The sequence below is a fragment of the Balaenoptera musculus genome, chromosome 5, assembly GCF_009873245.2.
Source record: "Balaenoptera musculus isolate JJ_BM4_2016_0621 chromosome 5, mBalMus1.pri.v3, whole genome shotgun sequence".
Classification (NCBI taxonomy): Eukaryota; Metazoa; Chordata; class Mammalia; order Artiodactyla; family Balaenopteridae; genus Balaenoptera; species Balaenoptera musculus.
In genome coordinates, this window is record NC_045789.1 from 106,922,467 (window position 1) to 106,949,975 (window position 27,509).

General features: G+C 37.8%; 1 protein-coding gene across 11 annotated transcripts in view; it reads left to right on the forward strand.

Moving 5' to 3' along the window:
- The window catches only part of NPNT (nephronectin), a 74,620-nt gene that overhangs the window by 22,858 nt on the left and 24,253 nt on the right, over positions 1-27,509 (forward strand). For 6 of the 11 annotated variants that reach the window (XM_036853515.1, XM_036853516.1, XM_036853518.1 and 3 more), the window contains 7 exons: positions 8,203-8,295; positions 13,103-13,195; positions 17,497-17,616; positions 18,976-19,095; positions 20,758-20,892; positions 21,196-21,318; positions 22,674-23,051. In XM_036853515.1, the coding sequence (XP_036709410.1) occupies positions 8,203-8,295; positions 13,103-13,195; positions 17,497-17,616; positions 18,976-19,095; positions 20,758-20,892; positions 21,196-21,318; positions 22,674-23,051 (1,062 nt within the window). The remainder of the gene's footprint in view (positions 1-8,202; positions 8,296-13,102; positions 13,196-17,496; positions 17,617-18,975; positions 19,096-20,757; positions 20,893-21,195; positions 21,319-22,673; positions 23,052-27,509) is intronic. The other 5 variants (XM_036853517.1, XM_036853521.1, XM_036853523.1 and 2 more) reach the window with 1 other exon arrangement.

A 27,509-nucleotide genomic window follows, 5' to 3' on the forward strand; every position in this document is an offset into this window, starting at 1 on the left:
TTTGATCACTAGATTAAGGTTCTGACTACCAGATTTTTCCACTGAAAGGCACCTTCTTCTCTTTGTAATTAGTAAGTAATTTATGGGGTGATACATTGAAACTGCTTGAATATCCTGTTCCCCAACAAACTTTTGGATAATTTTTACTCAAATTATTTAATGGTGGTTATAAAGTTGTTTTTTTCAGGTTCTGTCGTTCCTTCTGCGTGTTCACTGGCATTCTGTAAAGAGGAGCTCTGTTCTCTTCTTTTTTAGAATCACTTTGGACCCGTGGATTCTTTTATTATTCAATTGTTATCAATTACTATTTGTATTCTTCTTGGTGCTCAAATTATCCCAAATTTGCCCAATGGGAACACCTCCAAGTAGCTCCTGTGTCCTTTTCACTTGTTTCCATCATTCTTTCAATATGTCCTTGCTTTTTGTCACAGCAAAATATTTCAGCCTCTCTGCCCCAGCTCTGATTCCTTTTATTGTGGGACGGTATTTAAAAACAAAGATCTGGAGACTTCCCTAGTGGTCCAGTGGTTGAGACTTCGCCTCCCAGTGCGGGGGTCTGGGCTCGATCCCTGGTTCGGGGAGCTGGGATCCCACATGCCTTGCAGCCAAAAAGCAAAACATGAAGAACAGAGCCAATATTGTAACAAATTCAAAGAAGACTTTAAAAATGGTCCACATCAAAAAAAAAAATCTTGAAAAAAAAAAGAAACAAAGATCTGGGTGTTATGTCTGCTCATTGCTACTGTTACCCTACTTAAAAAAACAAAAACAAGAATCTACTTCACACTCCCTGATAAGTAATAACACTTTCTGATGTGTTCTTAAAGTCTCATTTGGCATTAATCTAAATTCCACTCTTCTACCACAATGAAAACAGAAAGAAAAGTTAAAATTTCAAGTAAACCAAAAATGACAATATTTTTCAGAAGATTTCTTAAGTGGAAATGGATATTGCTTAATTATGGTAAATAAAAGTTAGCTTGAGATTCAAAGATGCAGATGCAGGCACTTATTTTCTTTGGTCTACTTCAGGAATTAGAAGTTAAATAGAGATTAAATAGGTACTTGAGAAATTTGAATTGGATTTTCCCAAAGACAAAAATAAAATAAGGTAGCCAGACAGCTCTTGGGAGATAACATTATATAGAGCAGAAATCCTTATTTATTTTAACTTCATACTCTAAATTATTAATCAATTGGTTGACTTAATATTTGACTGTAGTTTATGATTAGTTTAAATTCTTAATAAAAATAATGTTACTTAAAATATGAGAACAAAAAAAATTATAGTTGTAGTAATACATCAGAAGAGATAACAATTCTATACTTCATTAATGATTCAAAATCTGGGTTCTGCACAAAACATGCAGTAGAGCAAAGAGATTATTTTATGTTGAAACATTCTGGCAGGGTTACTTTAATTTTCTTAACTTACAGATTGTATTCTTAACTGCGCCTTTTCCTTCCTAGAAATGTAACCTAGATACCTTTATGCCTTTAATTACCTTTGATATTCTCTATCCCTCTCATCCTTTCCTGTTTAATATTACTATAATCTCACTCTCTTCCAAATCCACTCAAAAAGCTAGGTTTCTGGCCTTTTTCTGACTACCAGAAGTATTAGCAGATTCTCCAAGGAACTGGGATAAGAAATTTTTACTGAAATCCGGCAAGTCACTTAACTTTCTGTGCTTTTGCTTGTCTGCTGGTAAAATGAGGATAATGTCTTTCTCCTGCCTTATATGGATACTGTGAGGGTAAATTTAATCAGTCATATAAAGTGGTTTTGCATTCTGTATTCATGAGATCGTTTAACAGATAGTATTTTATAGTGGTAACAATCAGAGGCCCTTTTATTTCAGTTTTTACTACAGAGGGAATTTAGATTTGAAAATAGGATATTCAACACTAGAATACGGGATATTAGGAAGGCTGGAGGGTTGTTTTCCTCTGGAGATCTTGGAATCTGTAGGATTCTTCCCTTTGGATTTGTTATACCTATGATATAGGGAAGCTCGAGGTACCTTTCCAGTGGAGCCCTGTAAAAATTCTGCCTCCATTCCTTCCAGGTCCCATTAATATAGCAATATAGCAATGACTTGTTTAATGCCTCTTTCAGCTACTCTTTCTCTCCCAAGGCCAACTTGCATACTTCATGTCACCTGTTTCTAAATTACAGACTCTGGAGGACAGGGTTCTTTTTTCTGCTTTTAGTGTTCCATGTCTGAATAGCAACATGATGGAGATTGCAAAAATTACAAATGATTCTTAGGATTCGAAAGACAATCTTACTTACATTAAGAAAATCATTTTCGGGCTTCCCTGGTGGCGCAGTGGTTAAGAATCCACCTGCCAATGCAGGGGACACGGGCTCGAGCCCTGGTCCAGGAAGATCCCACATACCGTGGAGCAACTAAGCCCGTGCACCACAACTACTGAGCCTGCGCTCTAGAGCCCACAAGCCACAACTACTGAGCCCGCGTGCCACAACTACTGAAGCCTGCTCACCTAGAACCCGTGCTCCGCAACAAGAGAAGCCACCGCAATGAGAAGCCCATGCACCGTAACGAAGAGTAGCCTCTGCTCACCACAGCTAGAGAAAGCCCACAAGCCCAACGCAACCAAAAATAAAAATAAATTAAAAAAAAAAAAGAAAGAAAAAAAAATCATTTTCAAGTTACAACAACACCTGAGGTTGAGTTGGCTTTTCCCTTGTCACTTTCCAGAGCCACCACCTGCTTGGGCAACTCAACATGTCTTTATTTTTTTTTTACAAATGTTGGCACTTGACTCCCAAGTGTGATTAGATTACATAAAAAATATTATATAGAACTGATGTGGGAGTTTAATTTTCCCCCAACTTATTTGATAACATTGTCCAACTCAGTGTCAGAAAACATTGTCCAACTCTCAGAACCCCAGTTACATCAGTTAGGATGAATTTTTAAGAGTAAAATCTCTTAGATTGCAGTCAAACAGAAGAGGCTTGGAACATGTGACATTAAAGAGCTATGTTTGCTTTGCCAGTTGAGACATGTTTCTTTTTCTAGTTAAAGTAATGACTTAGGGGTTATTTTAAGGGCACTTTGGAGATCGTGTTGCAGGAATGTTAGAGAGTGAATTTTGAGTGTGATTTGCCCATTTGACCTTAATTCCAGCATCTGATTTTTGGGGAAAAAGAATCTGTCATTAATGGACTACCTGTGATCCTCACCTGAACTTTATTTCTTGAGCTGCTAAACCATATGTGGGTGCTAGTGGCCACTGGACCAAATGTGGCCCAGACTTCTTGTCACTGATCCACGTGAAGGTCAGAGAAACAATGCTGACTTTTGTGATTAAACTATAGCGACAACAGACACATTCTTTCCTACAAATCAGTGTCTCATCTATTTTTGATGTTTTGAGAAGATCATTCTAAAATAGACTACTAAAGATAGTCCACTTATTTCTTTCCTGACCTGCTATTCACAGCAGGTTATGAAGGTTGGTGTGTGCTGGCCACGGAGAACTCACATTACAGTGAAGTGGGTTGTCAAAAGGTGGGTCTGTTTACACAGAAGTTGGGAATCATTTTCCTCTAGTCTCAAGGTGGCTAAGTATTTTCTAATCTAATTTTTAGATGTAGAAATGAAATTCTTTAGATACTTCTAACGTATATGATATTATAGGTATAAGATAACTTTGACAAATTGTATTTCTTTACTAAGATTTAATCATAACATTTCTGTCCTAAGTGTGTATCCAAAGAAAGCATTTGTTGGCTTGATGGTAAACACAGATTAAGTTCAGATTCCTCAGCCTTGTGCTCAAGGATAGTTAGGAATTGTAATTGTAACTGTATTGAATTGTAATTGTAACTGTATTGTAATTGTGTTCGGCTGCAAGTAACACTGACACAAAGACCAGTGTCCTAAATTACTTGGATGGCCTTTTAGGGTTAATATTATGATTTCCAGCTTTGCCTCTTTTCCATTCTCAAGATTCACCTCATGATCACAAAGTAGCTGCTGTAGTTTAGCCATGACTTCCATATTCCAGGCGAGAAGACAGAGGAGCCACCTGTCAGCCACCTTTTGTTTTTTTTAACATCTTTATTGGAGTATAATTGCTTTACAATGGTGTGTTAGTTTCTGCTTTATAACATAGTGAATCAGCTATACATTTACATATATCCCCATATCTCCTCCCTCTTGCGTCTCTCTCCCACCCTCCCTATCCCACCCCTCTAAGTGGTCACAAAGCGCCAAGCTGATCTCCCTGTGCTATGCAGCTGCTTCCCACTTGCTATCTATTTTACATTTGGTAGTGTATATAAGTCCATGCCACTCTCTCACTTTGTCCCAGCTTACCCTTCCTCCTCCCCACGTCCTCAAGTCCATTCTCTACGTCTGCGTCTTTATTCCTGTCCTGCACCTAGGTTCTCCATAACCATTTTTTTTTTTTTAGATTCCGTATATATGTGTTAGCATATGGTATTTGTTTTTCTCTTTCTGACTTACTTCACTCTGTATGACAGACTCACCTTTTTAAGTAGCTTTTAAGTTCCAAAAGCCCCACCCAATAACTTCTGATTACATACAATTGACCAGAATTTAGTCGCTTGGCTACCCAAATATGTCAGGGAGGATAGGGAATGTAATTTTCCACTGCTGACTCATTATCCTCTCCAAAAAAAAAAAAAAAAGCCATTCTGTTTTAAAGAAGAAGCGAAAAATAGATACTAGTAAGCACCCAGCAGTTTCTTCCACCAGTACCTTTTATGACCTGCCTTAGCCTGTCTTTTGCTCCCATCTGCTGTTCTAAGCACTTTGTACTGTAGCTCCACCAGAGCCATGGTGCTCCCTGAGAACTCCCTTCGTTGTCCTTCCCCCATCCTTTGCTCATAGTTTGAAAGGCTTTGTCTCCCATCCCAACTATCTCTGCCTCTTACCTCTAAGGCGTTGCTCAGATCACATTTCCTGTAGGAGGCCTTTCCAAGACCCCAGTCACAGTTATGATCTGCCCCTCCCCCCTTCTTTTATCTCATCTCTCTATCATAGCCCTTGTTAACTTTCAGCCAGTGTATTAAAGTTTCACAGTTAATTTTCAAATCCTCTGTGATTCCTTCATCACCCTTACTTGCCTAGCAGAAAAACTGCATCTATTAAATATTCAGTTCATGTTTATTGGACTGAACATCACATTGCAGACCTAATGCCAGCAAGATAATAGGAGATAGTCTTTTGTGCAACCGTTTTCAAAGGCTGTTCTTTTTGTAAGAGAAAAAAAATTGGTTACATCGGCATTGTGAGTATCCTGTTCCATTTAATACCTGTTGGCTAATATATAGGTCATTGGTTACTTCAGTGGATAGTCTGTTGGGTAGACGTGCAAACAGCAGTTTGTTTGAAAATACTGGCTCCCTAAACATGTAAGAAACATTAACAGCCTGGGTCTCTTGGAATGAGGGCATTTGATGTGCCCCAGATTGGGGCACTCCACTGAGAACAAACAATGAGAAAGGGAGGGTGACAATAAAAACCTTTGTTCCTGAAAAGCACCTGAAAGTACTATAAATGGATGATCTTCAAGCTGGTCAGTAGGTCAAAAGGCAACACAGCCTGAGCACCTCATATTTGTTTCATAAATAAACTTTTTCATGATTTTTAGTGGCACTTTCTAAACTTCTTTTCATGTTTTGAGATGTTTTCAAATTCCGATTATTTGGGGAGGTTATTACCTAGACTTGCATTTAATTATTTTGAGATGTTTACTTTTTCTTTTTTTTCTTTTTCTTTTTTAAAAATTTATTTTATTCAAGTGTAGTTGATATACTACTTTTTCTTTTTAAATATGGCACTTTGGATGCCTCCGTGATAACTTGATTCATTCAGGTTGTATTCATATATAATTGTTAAAATTTATGGAACATCTTTTTTTAAGATTAAAGAAATTTCTTTTTAACTTGCATTTCTTGGTGATTGGGCCTGGAAATTACATAAAAGGTGGCTTATTTCTGGGACTTGTTTTTAAAACTGCATATAAACCATCTACCAGGTATATAATTGACTGAAGCATAATATTGGAGGGCCTTCCTAGGTAGTGCATTTCTTCTCACAGATCGGAACAGAATTGTTTCCTGTTGAATGTCATGCCATATCTAAAATCAGATTTTTATGAATTTCCCCATTGCATTTCTGTACCATTTACACCCTGCTCACCCTTTCTCTCTGCAAACTTTTGCATTAAATACCTACAGAGCAGCAGTAAGGATTCATCATGGTACAGGGTCCAGTTGGGGTGACAAATATACAGGCAGAAAAGGCCTGAAAGTAAGACTGGCAAATAAGCCTGTGGAGTGCCAGGCGAGGGGAGGGTTGGTGAGAGTTGAATGAGGAAATGTAGAAAACACCAAAAATAGCATGCACATCAGCTTCACAGGAGTGTTGGAGTTTTGAAGGGAATGTTTGAGAATTGTCCGAAAATGGGAGCATCTCCCAGAATGGAGAAAAGCATGGGCTGATGTGAGAGGGAGCAGGTGTCAGGGACTGGAGAACACAGGGTCACTGTTGACCCCCCTCCACCTGGTCTTCAAGACCTGTCTGCTCTTCACTCAGGGGTTACTGAAGCCCGTCCCCTCCTGCCCCAAGAACAAGTCATGCCTTCTGCATGTCAGTTAGACTCTGGTCTATCCTACATATCCTCCCCATGCTCCTGTTCCCAGAGTTTTTATTTTATCAGGTAATCCTCCTGATGATGATGATGATGATGATGAAGTTTTCATTTATAGATAAAGTATAGAATCCTCAATCTGGAATTTAGGGAACATCATTGGCTGGTACCACTCACCTATGATTGTCCACTCTTACTCTTCCCCCAGCATTTACCCATCTCTTTAGCTTGACAGGCCTCCTCAGTGTCCTCTAAATAAACGATGGCCTGTTTGGCTCTACACTTCTCCACACCTTGGATGGTCCACTCTCTTCTCTGTCTACCCTGGCTTCAAGATCCAACTCAAGATCTCTTCTTCGAGGTTTTCTGTGCAACTCTGTGTGATGTTTTCTTCACAAATTTCATATGTGCCACCAATTTTGCTCATAAATAAATATTGCCTTGAATTTAAAACATGATTGTTTTGTCTCTTCGTCTAGATTGTAAGCTCTTTGAGACCAATGACCACACTATACAGTTATTTTTCATCTATTTTAGTATCTGGTGTAGCACCATATGTATATTTGGTATGGAGCGATTTCTCAACCTGGCACCATCACGTTTTGGGCTGGATAATTTGTTTTTGTCGGGTCATCTGAGCATTGTAGGATGTTTAGCAGCATCCCAGTATTCTACCCACTAGATGCCAGTAGCACCCTCTTCCCAGTGTGACAGTAAAAAATGTCTCCATTTGTGCTAAATGCCCCATAGGCAGCAAAAATACCCCCTGCTGAGAATCACTGTGTAAACAGAATAAATTCTAACCAGTATCTTGGTAGGAGTTGAAGACTGTGAAAAGATTTGAGTGATGATGATTTATAGCATTTTGGGGTCTTGAAGGAAGACAAACTCAGTTGATGGAAGACTGGAAATGTAAAATAGAACTTTCTATTTTCTGTGATAGGCTGTAGAAAGTGTATTATAGATTGATGAGCAATTACGATACAACTTAAGGTTAAGAATGGACAAAATGACAGAAGTATTCTTAAGTTGAGGTTTCAAAAATATTTAGTTTTAATTTTTAATTCATTTTGAACCATTCTTGGAAATACCATTTCCAATAAAATATTATTTAATTGGAAATTTATTTGGAGTTCATATTTAACGAATATCTTTGGATTAAGAACTATGTTTTGAAGCATATTTGAGAAAATGATTTTGAAAGTATGGGTGCAGGTTATTATAAAGTGGTAACTATTGACAAACATCAGTTGTGTTTATGCATAGTTTTCCAATTTTTCTTCTATTTGGCTATTTGAGTATTGTCCTCAAGTTTAGCAAAATTTTCAGCCCCAAGCAATACACCACACACACACACACAACACATGTGTGTGAGTCTGTAGTCTAGACAATGTTTACTGCTCCGGGACACAATGATCTTGTATATTTCTATTACTCTATTGTAAGTTCTTAGTCTTTTCTTTTATTATCAAACTAGTACATGACGTAGATTCTACTTGGTTGACATGCTGCTGACCTAGAAATAATGCATGATATCCTTTTTCACAGCTGTGTGCCAGCCACAGTGCAAACATGGTGAATGCATCGGACCAAACAAGTGCAAGTGTCATCCTGGATATGCCGGCAAAACCTGCAATCAAGGTAGGGAAACTGTGTGACACAAGTAAACAGTCATAAGCCCTCTCTACTCCTGCCTGATATAAAAATTTAAGTTCTCATGCAAACCACTTTTCTATAACTATTGTCACCAAATATATGAGATGCCATTTTGCTGAAAGACAAAATCATAATAAGGGTAAACCTTTTAAAATCTATTTAATCGGAGTGCAATTAGAATAATTTTATACTTTTATTCACTATTAATAATGAAAATGGATTTTGAAAAAGAGAATTGCAGCATCAGTAACCTTAGAAGCCTTACATTCTGCTCCTCCTTGTTCTTCCACTAACTAGTTGGGAAGCTTTGGCAAATTGATAGTCTCCTTGGATCTCTGTTAGATGAAAACACTTTAATACTCAAAGTCAGGTAGGAGGTTTGGCTTGAAATTTTGAGGTCCCTTCCAATTCTGAGCTCTTTGATCTTTGTGATTAAATTCCCTTCAACTGTTGACCAGTTTGTAATGTTCCTCTAAGAAGGATTTTGATTAACTTAGCAAGTTATTTTTAATTGGCGTCAGATGCTTATAAAAGCAAATCATTATTTAGCCCTCATAGTGCTTGGGTATTTTACATATATTATCTGTTTTCATCACTACAATAGCATTAGGAGGTAGAGTGTTATTTATTATAATAAGCTATAAATAATATTTCATTTTTCATTTGAAGAGACATCAGGGATATTCAGTGTCTTGTCCGAGATCACAAAATTAGTTTGTAAAAGATCTACTATGTCAACTTAGAGCAGTTGTCTATATAACTCCTGTTCTTTCTACCAGTGTAGTTTTGGATGAAGAAAACGTCATTGGAAATGTGATCCTCTGACGCATGCTGCATTACAAGGCTGACAAGACTTGTCTCTTTAATTAATTTCAACCGAAAACGTTCTACCATTAGGTGTTAAAAAGAAAAAAACAGAAATAAAGAAGAGATAGGGTTAGATTTCACTAGAAAGATGCAAGGATAAAAGAGTAAAATTTTTCACTTATTCCTTTCAGTAATATTCCCTAGCATTTTAAAAATTTATTTATTTATTTATTTGGCTGCGCTGGGTCTTCGTTGCTGTGCGCGGGCTTTCTCTAGTTGCAGCGAGCGGGGGCTACTCTTCTTTGCGGTGTGTGGGCTTCTCACTGCCATGCCTTCTCTTGTGGAGCACGGGTTCTAGGGCTCGTGCGCTTCAGTAGTTGTGACGCGTGGGCTTAGTTGCTCCGCAGCATGTGGGATCTTCCCGGACCAGGGATCGAACCTGTGTCCCCTGCATTGGCAGGCGGATTCTTAACTACTGCACCACCAGGGAAGTCCTTTTCCTAGCATTTTAAATGTCAAATGAAGGAGTTATGTAGGGTCTAACTGTCCCATAGATACATAGTTGACCTCACCTGATACAGAAATAATCCTGTTGAAATACTCTTACTCTTCAGTATCTGATACTCCTTTAAGTGTGTCATGTAAACTTGTGATTTATAGACATAGTTTTCACAAGAATTAGGAACACTGAAATTTGAAAGTATATGTAATTGTTCCTGAACTACCAGATGAAATCCATGTTAGTAAAACGTGACGTGCCCAATGGTAGGACAAGCTGTTTATTCTAAAGTGTGTTCTTTAGTATCAGCTACTTGACTGATAGCTGATATTTTCCAAAGTTTCTTTTCTATCTTATAATATATTTTTTTAACTTGAAATTTACCTAACATACGTGGGTAGTATTTTCAAAATAAGTGGGGTTCTTATTATCTCAGTTCACTCTTTTAAAAACCCATTTGATTTTTCCTCTCCAGTGTAAGTTCTCAGGTAGCAGCATGTTCAGTTCTGATTATTGAGTTTTCAGTGTTCATCTGAGAGTGCCAGCATGCTTCTTTTTTTTAAGTGCTGAACATAAACCATCAAAGGTTCCCTTAATATGTCAACACCATAAAACTTTGTTGTCCTGATGCCAGGAATGTATACATAGAAGACTTATTGAAAGAAGCCACTGTTGAGATTGCAGAGGAATTCATTTAAATTTATTTGCAGGAACTACATCAACTTTAATGTGCTTCAGAGACTAAAACTATCATTGGAACATGGATCCATCTCTGGGTATCTCTTATTTTCAGAAAACCAGTTTACCATGTACTCTACCCTGCAATACATACCCATTTCTCTTAAGAAAAATCGAAGTATACTGAGTTGAAATCTTGCCTCCCAAAACTAAATATAGTTAGGGGGGGAAGAGGATTTTATTAGTGGCAAAATGGGATTTGACACCTGTAAAAATAGTGCTGCCACTGAAGATGTAATTTCAGGTTCAGTCTTGAATATAAAACTCCAGTCCACAGTAAACCTATGTGTTTTAATCATCTGTTTCTTTTCCTTCCTTACCATAAAAGCAATTGTGGCAAGTTCCTGATGGGAAAGTTTATGTTCTTTGAGAGCAGGAACCCTTTGTGGGGTCCCTCTGATTTCTAGTTTCCCGAAAACTTTTATCAGAATGATTTGCAGATGATAAGTGCACATTAAATATTTGCTTGGTGACTGTTTCATATAATGGCTCTTGGTCCTGAACACCATAGGAACGGGCAAGAGTTCCATGGAGTTGTCTGGTATAGCTCCTTAGTCTCTGAATCCGTGGACTGTCTGTCAGAGTGAGAGAGGCAGCCAGGAGTGAGGCAGGTAAGTGGGAGAGCTGTCCAGAGACCCCCAGAAACGTTATTAGAGCAAATTGTCTGTATCTGCTACATAACAAATTAACTTAGACAGTTTTTTATCCAGACCATACATTTTAATAAAATGGAAAACATGCCTCAGAGATATGGGAAATCAAATAGGTTTCTTTTTTCTTTTCTTTTTTTTTTTTTTAAGCACAGAGGTTTTGGGGAGGGGGTGTTTGTTTGTTTTGGGGTGTTTTTTTTTTGTTTTTTATTTTTTGGCCGGGCCACGAGGCATGTGGGATCTTAGTTCCCTGACTAGGGATCAAACCTGTGCCCCCTGCAGTGGAAGCGTGGAGTCTTAACCAATGGACAGTCAGGGAAGTCCCTAGTTTCTTTTTTCTTGAGGAGAGAAATGTTAAGAAGACGTATACTTGAAGTAATTTCCACAGAACTGGAAATTAACATTTGATTAAAAGTAAGTTTTGGTATAAGGCAAAAATTATATCCGCTAAAAATTGTGTTGTGAGCTGTGTGCTTTAGGAACTCACCCCCTGGGAACTTGCTTGGCTGAGTGAACAGCTTGAGTAGATGAGTGCTTTCAGAGCTGCCTGGGGAGCTGCAGGAATAGCAGGGCAGGCCCACTGTGGAACTGGCTTAAGTTAGCAGACTTGTTACAAGATTAGTGTGAATCTGCTGGTGGTGGTTTTTGCTTGCCTCTGAGTTATCCTCTGGATTTGCCATAGCCAGATCATGTATCGAATCATGGCCTTGGGCTGACCATATTCTGTAAGGCACAAGGTGCCTTTCACAGTAGATGAAATTCTAACCTGAACTCTGGCAAGATGTGCTTTTTCCCACCTTACTTTCTCTGGTAATTTTAATTCATTCAGATTTCCCCCCTCCTTGAGTCTCTGTACCCATACAAATCTCCTCAGCCAAAAAGGGATACTATTATAGATAATAATCTTTTTCATAACTTTCCCATTAGAGAATAATTTGGGGCATGTAATATACCATATCATTGCATATTTTCAGGAATGAAAGATATTCTTTTGAATTTACAGCAGGCATTATAATAATTTCAGAGGAAACAGTTTATAAATATCAATTATTAACGTTTTGACATGGTTCATGTTTCACATGTTGAATTCCTTCTCCCAGGAAAAGACTCAGTATCTCATAGCACAGAACCAGATGGTAAACTTTGGTCAGCTAGTTAAGCCTCAGTTGATTGCTTTCCTTATTAGCACAATAGTCAAAGTGCTTTAACCCTAATATTAAGGTAGTTTCTTAAGGCCTTAGTTTTTGAACGATATGTGATTTCAACCCCAGGAACCAATGTTCATTTAATTTGGAAGTTTAACTGGCTGTTAATAATATGAAGTCTTGAAACAGGATGGGATTGCCTTTTTGACTCTACTTTGGGTCTCACCCATCTTATAATATTTTGGTTAGGTAATAATGGCCACAGTTACCATTTTTTGCAGAAAGCATCTTATGTATATTCTTCTTTTTCTTTTTCCAGCCCCAGATATCTCAGTCCTATCCGTCTTTGCATGGGGTGTCTTATGTATATTCTAATTAAGTGTGACCTAAATGTGACATAAGTTCTTACACTTGAATTAAAACATCCATGATTTTTGTGTTATTTAAATGAGAGCTTTATGCAAATCATAAATTTATGCATAACTCTGGAGTGTTTTAAACTATTGGACAACATAATAATATAGGAAAAGATTTTAAATTGGTCCTATAAGACCTAGGTGTACCTAAACAGAGCAGGCTGATAATAATCAGTTTTTATATAATCTGTTTTTTTGAGTTTTCTGTCTGTGTTGATGACTAAAATCATCTTTTGAAAAAGGACCATCTCCTTTTCGGTGCTTAAAAAAATTGATATGAGGATGTACGTGGATGTTAACTTATAATGTTTGTGTGTTCTTGGGACACAAGATGGCAGTGATAAATTTTAAGGAACATAGAAATTAAAAAAGAGAAACCAGAAGAACTAGAAACTAATTTTTGTAAAGTATCTAAAGCATTCTTTTTGAACTCCACCAACTTTATGTAATTGTTTAATATACACTTATAAAGATTTTTAGGGCTAAAAATGACATCAGTTCAAAGTTGACTCTTATTACCTTCTTCCTGGTGTGAAGACGAACACTTCTACCCAACTCCTCTTGACCAAGGCAGTGAACAGCCTCTTTCACAACCCCTGGATCATCAAGCCACAAGTTTACCTTCAAGGGGTGAGCGTGCGTTATCTCAGGTGGTCTGCTCCTCCCACCTGCACGGCTTCCTGCAGTGTTGTCACTTCTTGCCAATGTTCTGAAGACTCACCCCAGGAGTGCCCAGTCCTCCGCATTCCTGAGCATGTGAAGCAAGCAGCAGGAATTGTCACCTGGTGCTGATTCTCTGTGCTCTACAAAGCCTGGAGCCTCCGCTGTCCTTTCCCTGCCTCAAGTATCCGTTGCTTTTCTTCTTCTTTTCTGGGTTTCAAAATGTTTTCTAAAAAATCAGGTAACAAAATAACTTTTGTTTTCCTGTGTAGGTGAAGTCAGGAATTCCAAAGCACCTGAGATTGGGGTTTTGATGACTTTCTCTAAATAGATTTTGGAAGTGCTCAAGTCCTCTTCCCCACCACCACATTTGGGGTGTAGAATTTTTAGGTCACTTGGAAATCAGACCATACATTAGCTTCCTTCTTTTGGTGAACATTTTGTGGTACTAGAAAGCCTGAGTTCTGGTTCTAGCACAGCGCTGAAGTAGCTCAATGACTGAGAGCAAGTCTTAGCAAACCGGTTCGTAATAGGAGGAGAGTCATTCCTGCTCTCTTCACCTACAGGGCTGGTGTGAGAATAGAAACACCAAAAGTATTAATGTCTTCATTAGGCTGGAAGATTTTGTAGAAAAATTAGGTGGCAGTATGACTCTACAGTATTTCTAAAAGACTTTATTCCTCACTCACTCATAGATTTAGGAACTTAGAATGACTGAATTAAACTCATTTAAATTGTTAATTGCTGTTTCTGCTCATAGAGAACTTGATGCATTTGGATCAAGAAATTAGGGCAATGGGATGAATTTCAGAATCATTGAAAATTTATTTTTTTTCTTTTTAAAAATTTTTTTATTGAAGTATATAATTGAAAATTTAAAGAGTAAAAGTTATGGCAGTTGACATATTGAGATCTGTTTGCCTGTGACCTCCACTTGAGTCAGATAAAATGTAAAAGCTTAGACTTCTGAGACATTGCACAGTTTAAGCCTCAAAGGGAAAAAAAAGGTCCAAATTACATTAAATGAATGAAAGATTATTTTCCTTAAAAATCCATTGGGTTATCATACTCAATTAATCTCTTCCAGATTTTCAAGCACTTTCCAGTGTCTGCATGCTAATAAAATTTCTGATTCTTTCTTCTTCCTGAAGTGTAATTATAATGCTACGCAGCTTGCATTTTTTGTTCTGAACCAGCTCCTTCCCCTTCTCCCCCCACCCAAGCTCCTGAATTCACCACCTTGCTTAAATATACTCCTGACTGTAATAGATGCTCTTTAAGAATTGTATATACAACAATTTAAGCATTTGAATATAAGTGGTTTAATTGTAAAGTTCTGTCCTTGATGTAAGATAGGTACATGATAGAATTCATTAATTTTTTATCATAGATTTTCCTTATAATGTATGTTATATTACGAACTTCTAGAAAAAAGAGCAAGATTTAAATAAATTTAAAATAAAGACACTAAAGTTTTCTTTCCTACGTTCTCTTATCAACTTTTAAGATTGATTTGAGAAAGCGAGATCAAGAGTAATTTTCTTGTTCTCTACATTTTACTTATTATTATAGGAGCATTTACTATAAATTGAAAGTGTCATTTTTGAATTTCTGACTTAATTTGATAGTAATAAAACTGTCACTAGGTCTATAATCCAAGACGTTTTGGAAGCAGCAAGTATTAACTCAATTTTATAAGGCATTTGGTCAATAAGAAAATAAGGTATAATAATCATAGACTGGAAACCCTGAAGAATGTTGAGGAAAAAGATCATCACCAGGACACCAGATGCTTTTAATCTTTTGAAGCTCCCTGCTTTAGCAAAGTTCTGATATTTGGTAAAAATTGATCATTGTTGATTATTATGGAATCCTATTTCATCGTTTCTGCAGTGGTTTTGTAAGGGTCAGCGGGAAGTTTTTAGGAGACAGGTGCATGTGGCCGATGGCAATGGTAGCGGTCACGGGGGACGTCGACAGCAGCCAGCTATCAGGGAGTATCATCCAGCCCGTCACCAGCTGTTAGAGTACGGATTTCTCAAATTGCTTTCAGCCTATTTGGCTACTTACGTGTCAGTTTATTAATAGTAAAATAGCCAACAAGCATCACTACATTTGCCCACTGAATGCTGCATGTTTATTTCCTTTTCCGTATTATTTCATAGGTGATTCTCAGGTTGGTTTGGGTCTTTTTATTGGAGTTATGACATCTTATCGATTTTACATTTCCTTTCAATTTCATGATTCTTAACCCCAAAGTGCTTTTGCTTATGGGAAGGGAAAGATAAATTTGGATTGAAGACCACCAGCAACCCCAGTCTGGATCATAAAGACTCTCATAGCCATCCTAAGGGGCCCTTTATCAGCCAAGACTAGAGTGGCCTCAGCTTTAGTTCATGGCCATAGTGTCTGAAGAAATTTCCATCAGTGTAAATACGCCTTGTTTGTGAGCTGCCTGGAGCTATAAATGTCTAACCAGTTCCCATCAGGAACACACAGAAGTTTCTGAGGCTCGTTAAGAATAAACTTAAGGGTTCTTAATTGACACATTTTATATCCATCAGTATCCTACCCTTGAGGTATAGAATTCAGTCTTACTCTGTTATTTGTTGTACTATTCTGTTATATTTCTGCTTAGTACAGAAGAATATTTAAAACACAAAGCCTTTCTCTAACAATGTATTCAGATTTAAATACTATTTACTATTTACTATTTATTTAAATACTATTTACTAAATACTATTTATAATATCAATCAGGGATTTATCAAAGCCAGATGTGAATCTGAAGGGACATATTAAGCATGATAATTAACTCCTCTTAGAACATGAGAAAAGATTCCCTGACTCTAATTTTTAATAAATATTAAAATACAAGGTAGAAGAATATGAGAAGTGAAGTGAATACCCTTGACTGGGCAAGAGAATATGAAGTTTAAAATTAAAGAAAGCATAGGAGATGATGAAGGGCATCTGATTTATTTATGTAACCTCCGCAGGCTTCACCCAGCTGGGGATCTGCTTCCAGTTGTGTTAAGGTTAGAAAAAAGGCCAAGTTGGCAAGTTAGTAAAATATTTAAAAAATTTTGAGATGGAATAATTATTTGGTGGTTTTAAAAAACAATGTAACTTGGTGGTTACATTAAGTATATATATTAATATGTATAGATTTTTAATAAGTGAGCAGGTCAGATTTAAATTTGATTAGATTTGAAAACAACTTGCAACCAGATATATCCTTATTTCTGATTTGACGATATGGATTAGTAGATAATTAAATTATGCTGGCAGTGCAGACAAAATAAACATGTCATTTCTTCTTAATGAAGTCTATATTTTGGACATTACTGTTTCAGTGTATATTTGTCATTATGAGATTTATTTTCACTTGAGGCAATGTTCAACTTGAGTTGGAAAATTCTCAAGTGAAGTTTATTAACTCACTTCGTATTGATATTTAAACCAATAAACCTAAAATATATAATGATAATCTATTATATATTGTCCATTAGTATTTCTGTATGCCCTTCCTAACTGCAGAATGAATGAAAATATGATGTTGGAGGGTCTTTTTTTTTTTTAAGTTTATTTTGTGACTCAAATGCTTTACTAAAGTAGGAGACTGACATTTCTTTAATCTGAGATCAATTTACACTCTATAAGATTGAACAAGAGGAACCTCAATATTGATCACTCTAATTCAATGAGCTTCTATCCTCTGAAAAAAGAGCTTTTCTTTGGGAAGGTCAAAGCAGTCTAATGTTAAAAATCCATGTACTTTCTGTAAACTAAGATAGGCTCACACAGTATGTTCTAAACAGAGACAGGAAGAAATTGAAATAGGAAGATCACATTGTCAGGAGTGAATCTAGTAGTATCACCCAGATATTTTGAGGTTATGGAGTCAGAAAGATGGTTTGTAGTCTGCTCTTTCTAGGGATGATAAGCCACGTGTCTGTGAGGGGAATCTTCCCAACTGTCCTTTGTAAACAGAGATCACATGTACTACATTACTTAAGCTCCAGAAATTCACACGGCCTTCCATGATTATAAGGCTTTCAGTCACCTCTGTTAGGAAACTCCTGGTGGCCCCCAGTGTAACCAGCATTAAAACGAAGACATTGTGAACAGACTCTATCTCTATGTAAATGGCTGGTTACTATAGCTTGACTGACTCTTCTCCTTCATTCTTCGGAATAGAGAAGCATTTTCAGTGGCTTGCATTAATGTTGAGGCTTTGTCAAATTTCTGCTTCAACCCCATTCTTTTCAGATCTAAACGAGTGTGGCCTGAAGCCGCGGCCCTGCAAGCACAGGTGCATGAACACTTACGGCAGCTACAAGTGCTACTGTCTCAACGGATACATGCTTATGCCGGATGGATCCTGCTCAAGTATGTCAAGAATCTTAACTGCTTTATAAGTGCTTTGGGCTTGACTTCATGCTGTGCTCTGGGAGTGTGTGAAAAGTGGCCTCCTAGCCCTCCTTCTAAACAGGATGTGAGCACGTGTTTGTATGTGTGCCTAAGGAATGGAAATCAAAATAAGAGTTGCCCATTGTAGATGTCTAACATTCTTTTATCAGGGGTGCCAATGTTAAATTGATTCGGAAATGGTCTTTAGAACAAGAATCACAAAACTAATGTATTTTCTAACGTTTTTCCTAGCACTTTTCCGCTTGTCTTCTATCTGGGCATAGAACTATTCCACGTAGAAAAAGAACATTGGTGACCATTTGAGGGCTGTTGTGCTCTCGGTAAGGATGGACACTAAATTATTTGCTGGTAGAGAATCCATCCAGCCTGGTGATTGAGTATAAACCGTCCATAAGTACCTCCTTACTTCATTTTTACATTTCTTTATAATAGTCTGAAGACTAAGTTATATCTCTTTTCTTAAAAAAAACCTACTTCAAATGAAAAAATAAATGATTATAATAACATAAAAGTAGATTTCATGTGTGTCTTTGTAAGAAAGAAATGGATGGTGTTTCCTACTATCATTTTGATGTGTTTATAAAATGGACAATGGCCTGAAATTCTCTGCAGGCTGAACATTGAATTGAGATTGTGGTTATATGATATCCAACAGTTGATGGCTTGATTTTTAATTTTACTGAACTGTCAGTTAAATCAGTTAATTATCAATCAGTTAATTATCAGTTATCTCTCTCTAACTGGGTTGCATTTTATAAAATAAAAAAGGTTAGCTAATTTTATTTATCATTGCATATTTAGCATGGAACTTTTTGCAATAAGGTGAGTTCATGTTTATGAACATGTGGCAGTGATGCTAGAATCCTCTAACATTGTACAACTCAGTGGGAAATCTGCTGTACCTGGAGAAGTTTAATGGATGGTTGAGACAGTTACTTGGATGCCTTAGTTAAGACCAGCACTTAACATGAGTAATCTGGAAAAATACCTCAATGCTCCAATTTCCTTGGCCACTGGAAAAGCTTCCAGATGATCTCTGTGAGATAAAGTTTTACATTTGTCTTTTATTTCTTCAAATACGTTAAAGGTCTTCCCTAGATGCTAACAGAGCTGGTTCACTTCTTAATTATCCCTGAGGGAAGAAGGTCTTTGTGTTTTTCCTCCTATTTTTGACTTTCTTTAGACTGTTGGAGAACTAAGCCCTTTTCATCTGCATTGTTGATTCAGTGTCACTGATTTCAGAACAAGTAGAAAACATAGTTATATTAGGTACAGAGTATGCTCTCTGCCTCTCTTGGACAGTCACTGTCTTTCCAGGTGCCCTGACGTGCTCCATGGCAAACTGTCAGTATGGCTGTGATGTTGTCAAAGGACAAATTCGGTGCCAGTGCCCCTCTCCTGGCCTACGGCTGGCTCCTGATGGGAGGACCTGTGTGGGTGAGTTGTAAAATCAAGCATCTCTATCAGCAGCCTCTCTAGGATAAGGAAGAAAGTGAAATGTGATGGCAGGAAGGAAAAAGGGCAGTTACTTAACATCAGGTAATTAGCTATCCTTTAGACAATATCAGATGTCTCAGAAGGGGACCTCTCTCTGTGAAAAGACCGTGGAAACTTTGTTTCCCTAAAAAATGAGGGACAGGAGGAGCTTCAGGCAGAGGAAACCACACGTGCAAAGGCATCGAAGTTTAGAGGGAGCATAATATTCAGGGAACAAGAAGAGCTCAGTATTTCTAGGATGTAAGAGGCAATAAGTATTGAAGCTGAGCTGGTAGACAGGGCTAGACTGTATGTATTGCACTAAAGGGTTAGTGTTTTTTTTTTTCCCCCTGTAAATTAGGAAGGCAGTAAAAGATTGTGGTTAAGAGTCTGGGCTTTGATTTTAAACCTGGCTCTGCCATTGACTTGATATGTAACCTTAGGTAAGAGGCTTCCTTTCTTTGAGCATCAGTCTTCTCATCTTTAAAATGGGAGTAATGTCCTTGTGAGGACTGAATGAGATCATGAATGCAAAGAGCTTAGCACGGTACCTCACATGTAGTAAGCACTGAATGAATGGAGGTATTTGGGGGCTCAAGAGATATTTACTGAGTACTTTCTATATACCAGGCACTGCGCTAAGTGCTAGGAAATAGAGTAATGGACAAAGCAGACAAGATTTCAGTCCTCACAAAGCTGATATTCTAATGGAAGAGACAGAAAAGAAAGAAATATTCAGTAAAATTACAAACAGTGCCAAGTGTTAATATGAATAACTAAGAGAGTGAAAAACAAAAAGGATCTATTTTAGAAAATAATGGTCAAGGAAAGCCCTGAAGTAAGACATGGACCACTGGCCACATGAAGAATCAGCCAAGCAGGTGAAAACGTTGCAGAGCACTGCAGTGAAGGAGAGGTTGGTCTGTTGGAGGTTTTGAAAGAAAGAAAACCATATCCTTAAGTACAGAGTATGAGGGGTGGTGGCTTGAGATACAGCCAGTGAGGTGGGTGAGGACTGTTTATTACAAGGTCGTCAAAGACGTGGTGAGGAATGAATTCAGAAAGCAAGTAGAAACAGTTGAGAGTTTTGAGCATGGGAACAATCCCTTCTTATGTCTTAATAAAATCATTTGTTGACAGTTGAGTGGGAATGCTTTGGAGAGGCTAAGATTGGCAAGGAAAAGGCCAGTTTGGAGGCTCTTGGAATAGTCTATCCTGGGAGATGGTGGCTTGGACTAGGGTAATGGCAGTGGGTGAAGAGCAGAGTAAATGAATTTTACAAATTTACAAATTCAAAGAATTTGTCAGAGGTAGCATCCGCTGGGGTTAAGGGAAATATGGTTGTCAAGGATGACTCATGTTTCTAGTTCGAACAACTAGGGGGGGATACAGGTGCAGTACGTGCTGATATACAGTACAGGAGGAGGACGGCTTGGGTTAGAAGGATGAGTTGAAATTTGGAGATCTGGAATTTATGTTGCCTGTCCGGGCAACCAGCTGGATAACATTTATGATGAGCCACTACGTGCCACGCAACCGTTGCAGATAGTTGTATATTTTAAAAGCTACTCCATCTGAACATGCTGTTGCCCTTCCTAAGACACAGTTGGCTTATGTTTCTAGACATTGATGAATGTGCTACTGGAAGAGCCTCCTGCCCTAGATACAGGCAGTGTGTCAACACTTTTGGGAGTTACATCTGCAAATGTCATAAAGGCTTCGACCTCATGTACATTGGAGGCAAATACCAATGTCACGGTAATGAACCCCAACCCTTGCTTTGTGTTGTTTTATCCTGTGGAGCGGAAAGGTCTCTTAATTATGGTGATGACTGGGATGTCAAGGGCAGGGGAGGGTACTGGCATTAAATTAAACAAACAGAAGTGAAAGTCAAACACTAGTAGTTCTGGACGCACACTACTTTATTTCTTCTCTTTATCTGCCAATTTTACGTGAACCTTCACATTGCAAAGAAAATTTTTATTTGAAACTGTGTATTTTTGGTGTGTAATCATATTTATCTCCCAAATAAACCTCTTCTTTTCCTACTTCCTGATGCAGATATAGATGAATGCTCCCTTGGTCAGTATCAATGCAGCAGCTTTGCTCGATGTTACAACGTACACGGGTCCTACAAGTGTAAATGTAAAGACGGATACCAGGGCGATGGACTGAATTGTGTTTGTGAGTCATGCTTGTCTCCCAGCTCTAAATTCCAGCAGAAAGTACAAGATTACACAAAGGCCATTACTAGGAAAGATAAGGAACAAGATTAATTATCAAAGGAATATCACTTTTCATATCTAGTAATACTAGTCCGTGATTTCCACAAACAATAAAATCACTTGCTCCGTAATTTTTAAAAATTAAAGACTCAGTAATACATTCTACTCTTAAAAGCATTCAGTTCCTTGACTAAACTCTCTCAGTAGCTTCTCCTTAGCTGGTACGAAATTATAGAGCCCTCCTTGAGAATTTGATTTTAAATGTATGTTTGTCATTAGCATTAGATTATAATGGTGGGATAATCTGAATATATTCGTTCCTCTGTTTTATGCCTCCAATTCTGCTCTTAAAAAATCATTTCCATATTTATTTTCTCTACGTTCAGAACTGTTTTGCTTTTTAAATTTTTATAAGCTCTATTTGTGGTATGGCTATGCCAGTAGATAAACATGAAAAAAATACCCTCCAAGGTGAAAGTTTCACAAACCAAAGGCCACAATTTAGCATACATTTCATGCAATGATAGATCATTTTTTAAATTTCTGGAGTAAAATATTTACTGAAAATCATGGGGCATAAAATCATGAGGATTAAAGGATTTTTGAAGGGTCATGTAGTTATACTCAGTCTGGAATATATGCTTCCAAGAAGATTAAATATTAATTCCTTTTGGTGAATACAATCAAGGACAGAGTTTCCACAGGTGATCTTGGTGACCTCTGAAATTTTTTTTAAAAAGCAATTGTATAAATTAGTAAAGGGGAAGGAAAACCAAATATAAAACAGTGAGTAGAGCATTTAATGAAAATGTATTTGTGTGAATTGAATTTATATAAAGTGTGGAAGAGAAAACTATTAGTCTTCAGACAATTCTAAACATGATTTTATAATATACACATACCATGGAGACACTTAACGTAGACTCTAAATATACATTTCTCATATTTTAAAATTTTAGAATGTCTCTGCACTTAAAAATCTCATTGATTCTTCTCTCTTTCCACTTTACAAATACTTAAAACATTTTGTGTTTCAAATGATACATTTCATTACAGAAACACAATATAATTTTTGTGTATACCCACCAAATAGATATATGTGTGTATGAGTATATATGTATATATATTACATATACACACACATATTAATTTTTTTTGGAAAACAGCCTGACTTAACAGTAGGGGAATATTCTCAATGTGAAAAGTAAGCCAGTTGGCATGAGGTATTTTGATGTGTTTGTTTTTTACAATTTGATATTTTACTTCTTAAGGAGAGAGGGTTGTACACTAATTTAAATACATTTACTGTTTTAGATATTCCAAAAGTCATGATTGAACCTTCAGGTCCAATTCATGTACCAAAGGAAAATGGTACCATTTCAAGGGGTGATGGAGGACACAGTAATTGGATCCCTGATGTCAGAAGTACTAGGTGGCCTCTGAAGACACCCTATGTACCTGCTGTCATTACCAGCAGGCCCACCCCTGAGCCAACAGCAAGACCTGCCCTGAAGCCAGCGCCACAGCCTGCCCCACCCACAGAACTCCGAACACCTCCGCCAGCAGCAACCCCAGGAAGACCAACCACCAGACTGACAAGTGTAGCACCAGTTGCCACTGCGTCTCCAAGAAGGATTACAGTTGACAACAGGATACAGACAGAGCCTCAGAAACCCCGAGGAGATGTGTTCAGTAAGTCATAAACGTTACCACATTTTCTGAGGGTTTTTTTTCCAGTTTTATTGACATGTAATTGACATACAGCACCGTATACGTTTGAGTACAGCCTAGTGGTTTGGCTTCTCCGTATCATGAAATGATTACCACAGTATGTTTAGTTAACATGCATCATTTCATGTAGATACAAAATAGAAGAAAAAGGAAAACACATTTTTTTCTTTGGTATGGGAACTCTTAGGACTTACTGTCTTAACAACTTCCATATAAGTTATACAGCAGGTATAACTATAGTCGTTGTTGTATATATTGTTGTACGCTACATCCCTGGTACTAGTGTATCTTATAACTGGATTTGTACCTTTTGACCACCTTCATCCTGTTCTCCCTTCCCACCTCTAGTAACCAGAAATCTGATCCCTTTTTCTATGAGTTTGTCTTCTTTTAATAGTCCACATATAAGTGAGGTCATGTACAGTATTTGCCTTTCTCTGTCAGATTTATTTCACTTAGCATTCTATCCTCAAGGTCCATCCATGTTGTCTCAGATGGCAGGATATTCTCATTGTTACGGCTCACTAATATTCCACCGTATATATGTTTATATATACCACAATTTCTTTATTCATTCATCTGTCAGTGGACACTTAGGTTGTTTCCATGTCTTGGCTATTGTAAATAACGCTGTGAACGAAGAGGTGCAGATATCTCTTAGGCATAGTGTTTTTATTTCCTTTGGATATATTCCCAGAACTAGGATTGCTGGATCATATGGTAGTTCTGTTTTCAGTTTTTTGTGGAACCTCCATACTGTTTTCCATAGTGGCTGCACCAGCTTAAAATCCCACCAACATCGCATCAGGCTTCCCTTATCTCCACCCTCACCACTTGTTATCTCTTGTCCTTTTGGTAAACAGCCATTCTAACAGGTATGAGATGATATCTCATTGTAGTTTTGATTTGCATTCCCTAATAATTAATGATGCTGGGCATCTTTTCATGTATCTGCTGGCCATTTAGTATATCTTCTTTGGACAAATGCCTATTCAGGTCCTTTGCCCACTTTTTAATTGGATTATTGGATTTTTTGCTATTAAGTTGTATGAGTTCCCTATATATTTTAGATGTTAACCCCTTGCCAGATACACGATTTGCAAATACTTTTTCCCATTCCATAGGTTGTCTTTTCATTTTGTTGATGGTTTCTTTTGCTGTGCAGAAGCTTTTTAGTTTGATGTCATCCCACTTGTTATTTTATTGCTTGTGCTTTAAGTGTCATATCAAAAAATCATTGCCAAGACCCATGTCACAGAGCTTTCTTCCTACGTTTTCTTCTAGGAGTTTTGTGGTTTCAGGTCTTATGTTCCAGTCTTTAATTCATTTCGAGCTAATTTTTGTGAGTGGTGTAAGATTAGGGTCTAGATTCATTCTTCTGCATGTGACTATCCAATTTTTCCAGCACCATTTATGAAGAGACTGAATTTTCTCCCTTGAGTATTCTTGGCTCCCTTGTCAAATATTATTTGACCACATGTGCTTAGGTTTATTTCTGGGCTCTTGATTTTGTTCCATTGGTCTATATGTCTGTTTTTATGCCAGTACAATACTCTTTGATGACTATGTCTTTTTAGTATAGCTTGAAATCAGGAAGTGTGATGCTACCACTTTGTTCTTTCTCAGGATTGCTTTGGCTGTTTGGGGTCTTTTATGTTAGCACATTTTTAATAAGCTTTTTATGATGGCATTTCAACCACAGGACATGGCTTGAATAAGGATAAAACTCATAAAAAGAATTAGTTATACAAAGTGTGAGTTATATATCCCTATTGTTAAATATTATAAAGAGCTGTATAGAAGCCAGTCAGTTGGGCAAATAAGAATGTGAATAGAAATGGAAGGAGTATCACAAAGTTATATAGTAGATCACAGCTCCTATCCAGTATGCAAATTCTCCTAACATATTCATATTTACTTGAAAACTCTCAGAGATGGGGAGCTTAATATAGCACGTGCCATTTAACTTTTAATCTAAGTGTTCATTCATTCAATCAGTAAACATTTTTAGTGTGTTTTAGAATGCCAGGCCCTATATTAAGCATTGGGCTTACAAGGTAAAACAGAAAACCTTATAGTCTGGTGGAAAAGACAGTTGCCCCGAAGATAACTGTGGTACTGTGTTAGTGGGAGAGATTTGTGTGGGGCGTTATGGGGGTAGAGAGAAAGGGTACCTAACCCATCTTTGGCCAGGGACAGTTTGGGGAGTGGGGAGGCTTCTTGAGTGAAATGGGGCAAAGGGGATGAAAAAAGGGAGGCATTATAGTTCACAGGGACCACACAACAGAGGCACAAGCGTAGGAAGCAGCACAGCATGTGCAATAAACTACCAACAAACTGGCAGGTTGAGCCAAGGATTGATGAGAAAAACTGGACAGCTACCCCTTGTATTTACTGTAAACTGGTGGTTAAATCTAAACTGGAGCTAGGCTGGATTTAAAGATTCCAGATTTTTGGGGCTTCCCTGGTGGCACAGTGGTTGAGAGTCTGCCTGCCAGTGCAGGGGACACGGGTTCGAGCCCTGGTCTGGGAAGATCCCACATGCCGCAGAGCGACTAGGCCCGTGAGCCACAACTGCTGAGCCTGCGCGTCTGGAGCCTGTGCTCCGCAACAAGAGAGGCCACGATAGTGAGAGGCCCGCACACCGCGATGAAGAGTGGCCCCCGCTTGCCGCAACTAGAGAAAGCCCTAACACAGAAACGAAGACCCAACATAGCAATCAATCAATCAATCAATCAATCTTAAAAAAAAAAAAATCCACAATTCTAGACCGAATGATCTGACTCTTGTCATTTAAAAAAAAAAAAGATTCCAGATTTTTAATGGGTGACTGGGTACCACCAATGGTGTTAGAGGCTATAGGTAAAGAAGAAGATTTGAAGGAGGAAGAGGTTGTTCCCTTATTACCAGAACAAAATTTGCAATTTTCAACCTCTTTCTTAGCCTTTTAATGTGTTCTCTTTTTAAAAGTCTCTCTTGCTTCCCATTATTCCTCTCTATACCAATACACATATGAATTAAAAATAACATGGAAGTTCACCAACAGAATTTAGCAGGATGAAACTGGGGAGACACGGAGTTCCGATGATGTTTGAGAGCACTTGTTCTAAGAGAGTGTGATCTTAAAGACATGCCCTGGGAAAGAATTACCTTGATCCCATGCCAAGGCTGTTGCATGCCACAGATAGCATTGCTGCCTCTGGATATTCCTGCCAAAAATTAAATTCCACTCTCATTTCATCTTCAGCCCTAGCTGCTGGTTAATGTCAGCATGGATGAGGATATTTTGGACACTTCTTAATTTGCTGTCTGGAGACTTTAGCATATATTCCAAATAAGGGAGTAGTTCTAAGTTTTTAATTCAGAACAAATAACTAGTATTTATTCATGGTGAAAACAGAAAGGAACCTTAGCACTATTTTAGTTCAACACCATTTATTCATTGACTATTTTCTTCATTTCTGGCATAATAATTTCTTAAGCCATCCTTATTCTCCACTGGTCTGAGAGTAGACTTTGGCTCTCCTCATTCCATGAATTTTCAGGTGATGTTAATTACAGCCACTGTTGGGCAGTCTCCAAATAGCCCCATACTTCAGTTGTGTTTTTCTTTACATTGAAAGATATATATGTTTAATGGAAGAGGTTGTTAAACAGAACTTTCCTCTGTAATGTGTGTGTGTGTGTGTGTGTGTGTGTGTGTGTGTGTGTGTGTGTGTGTAGGTATGTATTGCCCCCCAAGAAAAGACTATAAAGATATTCTAAAAGGAAATCAAGGAAGTACTTATAGCACAAGTACATCTCTAGCCCAGACTTCTCCTCAAACTCTAGACTTGTATATCACCTGCCTGTTTAACTGCTCTAGTTGGATGAAGATACATGTCTCAGACTCAACTTGTCTAATCATTCCTGATCGTCACCCCAAACACATTCTACCCACAGCTTTTCCCACCCCAGGAGATGGCACCTCCATCCTACCAATTGCTAAGGCCAAAAAACTTGGAGTCATTTTAAATTACTTTTTATACCCACATCCAAGCTGTATGGAAATCCTGTCAGCCCTGCCTTCAAATTATATCTGAAGTGTGGCTACTGCCAACCATTGCCAGGGCTACCACTCTGGCCCAGGCCATCCTTCCCCGTGGTGTACACGTCCAAAATCCTTTTTCCAGATAAGTAATACAGCATTTTTTTAGATTTTAGAAAAGTAATAAGGTGCATTTGCTGTATAGCATACCCTGAAGCATATTAATGTTTCTACAGGAAAACATGAATATTTACACTCATTTGGCTACTAAAGCCATTTAGGTTAGGTTAAGTGAAGGTTAGATTTGCCACCTAATGAGTTTATGGAAGCAGCTTTCGGATCTGAGAACGACGGGTGAGGACCCGCGGATCTGTACTGCAGCAACCTTCCGG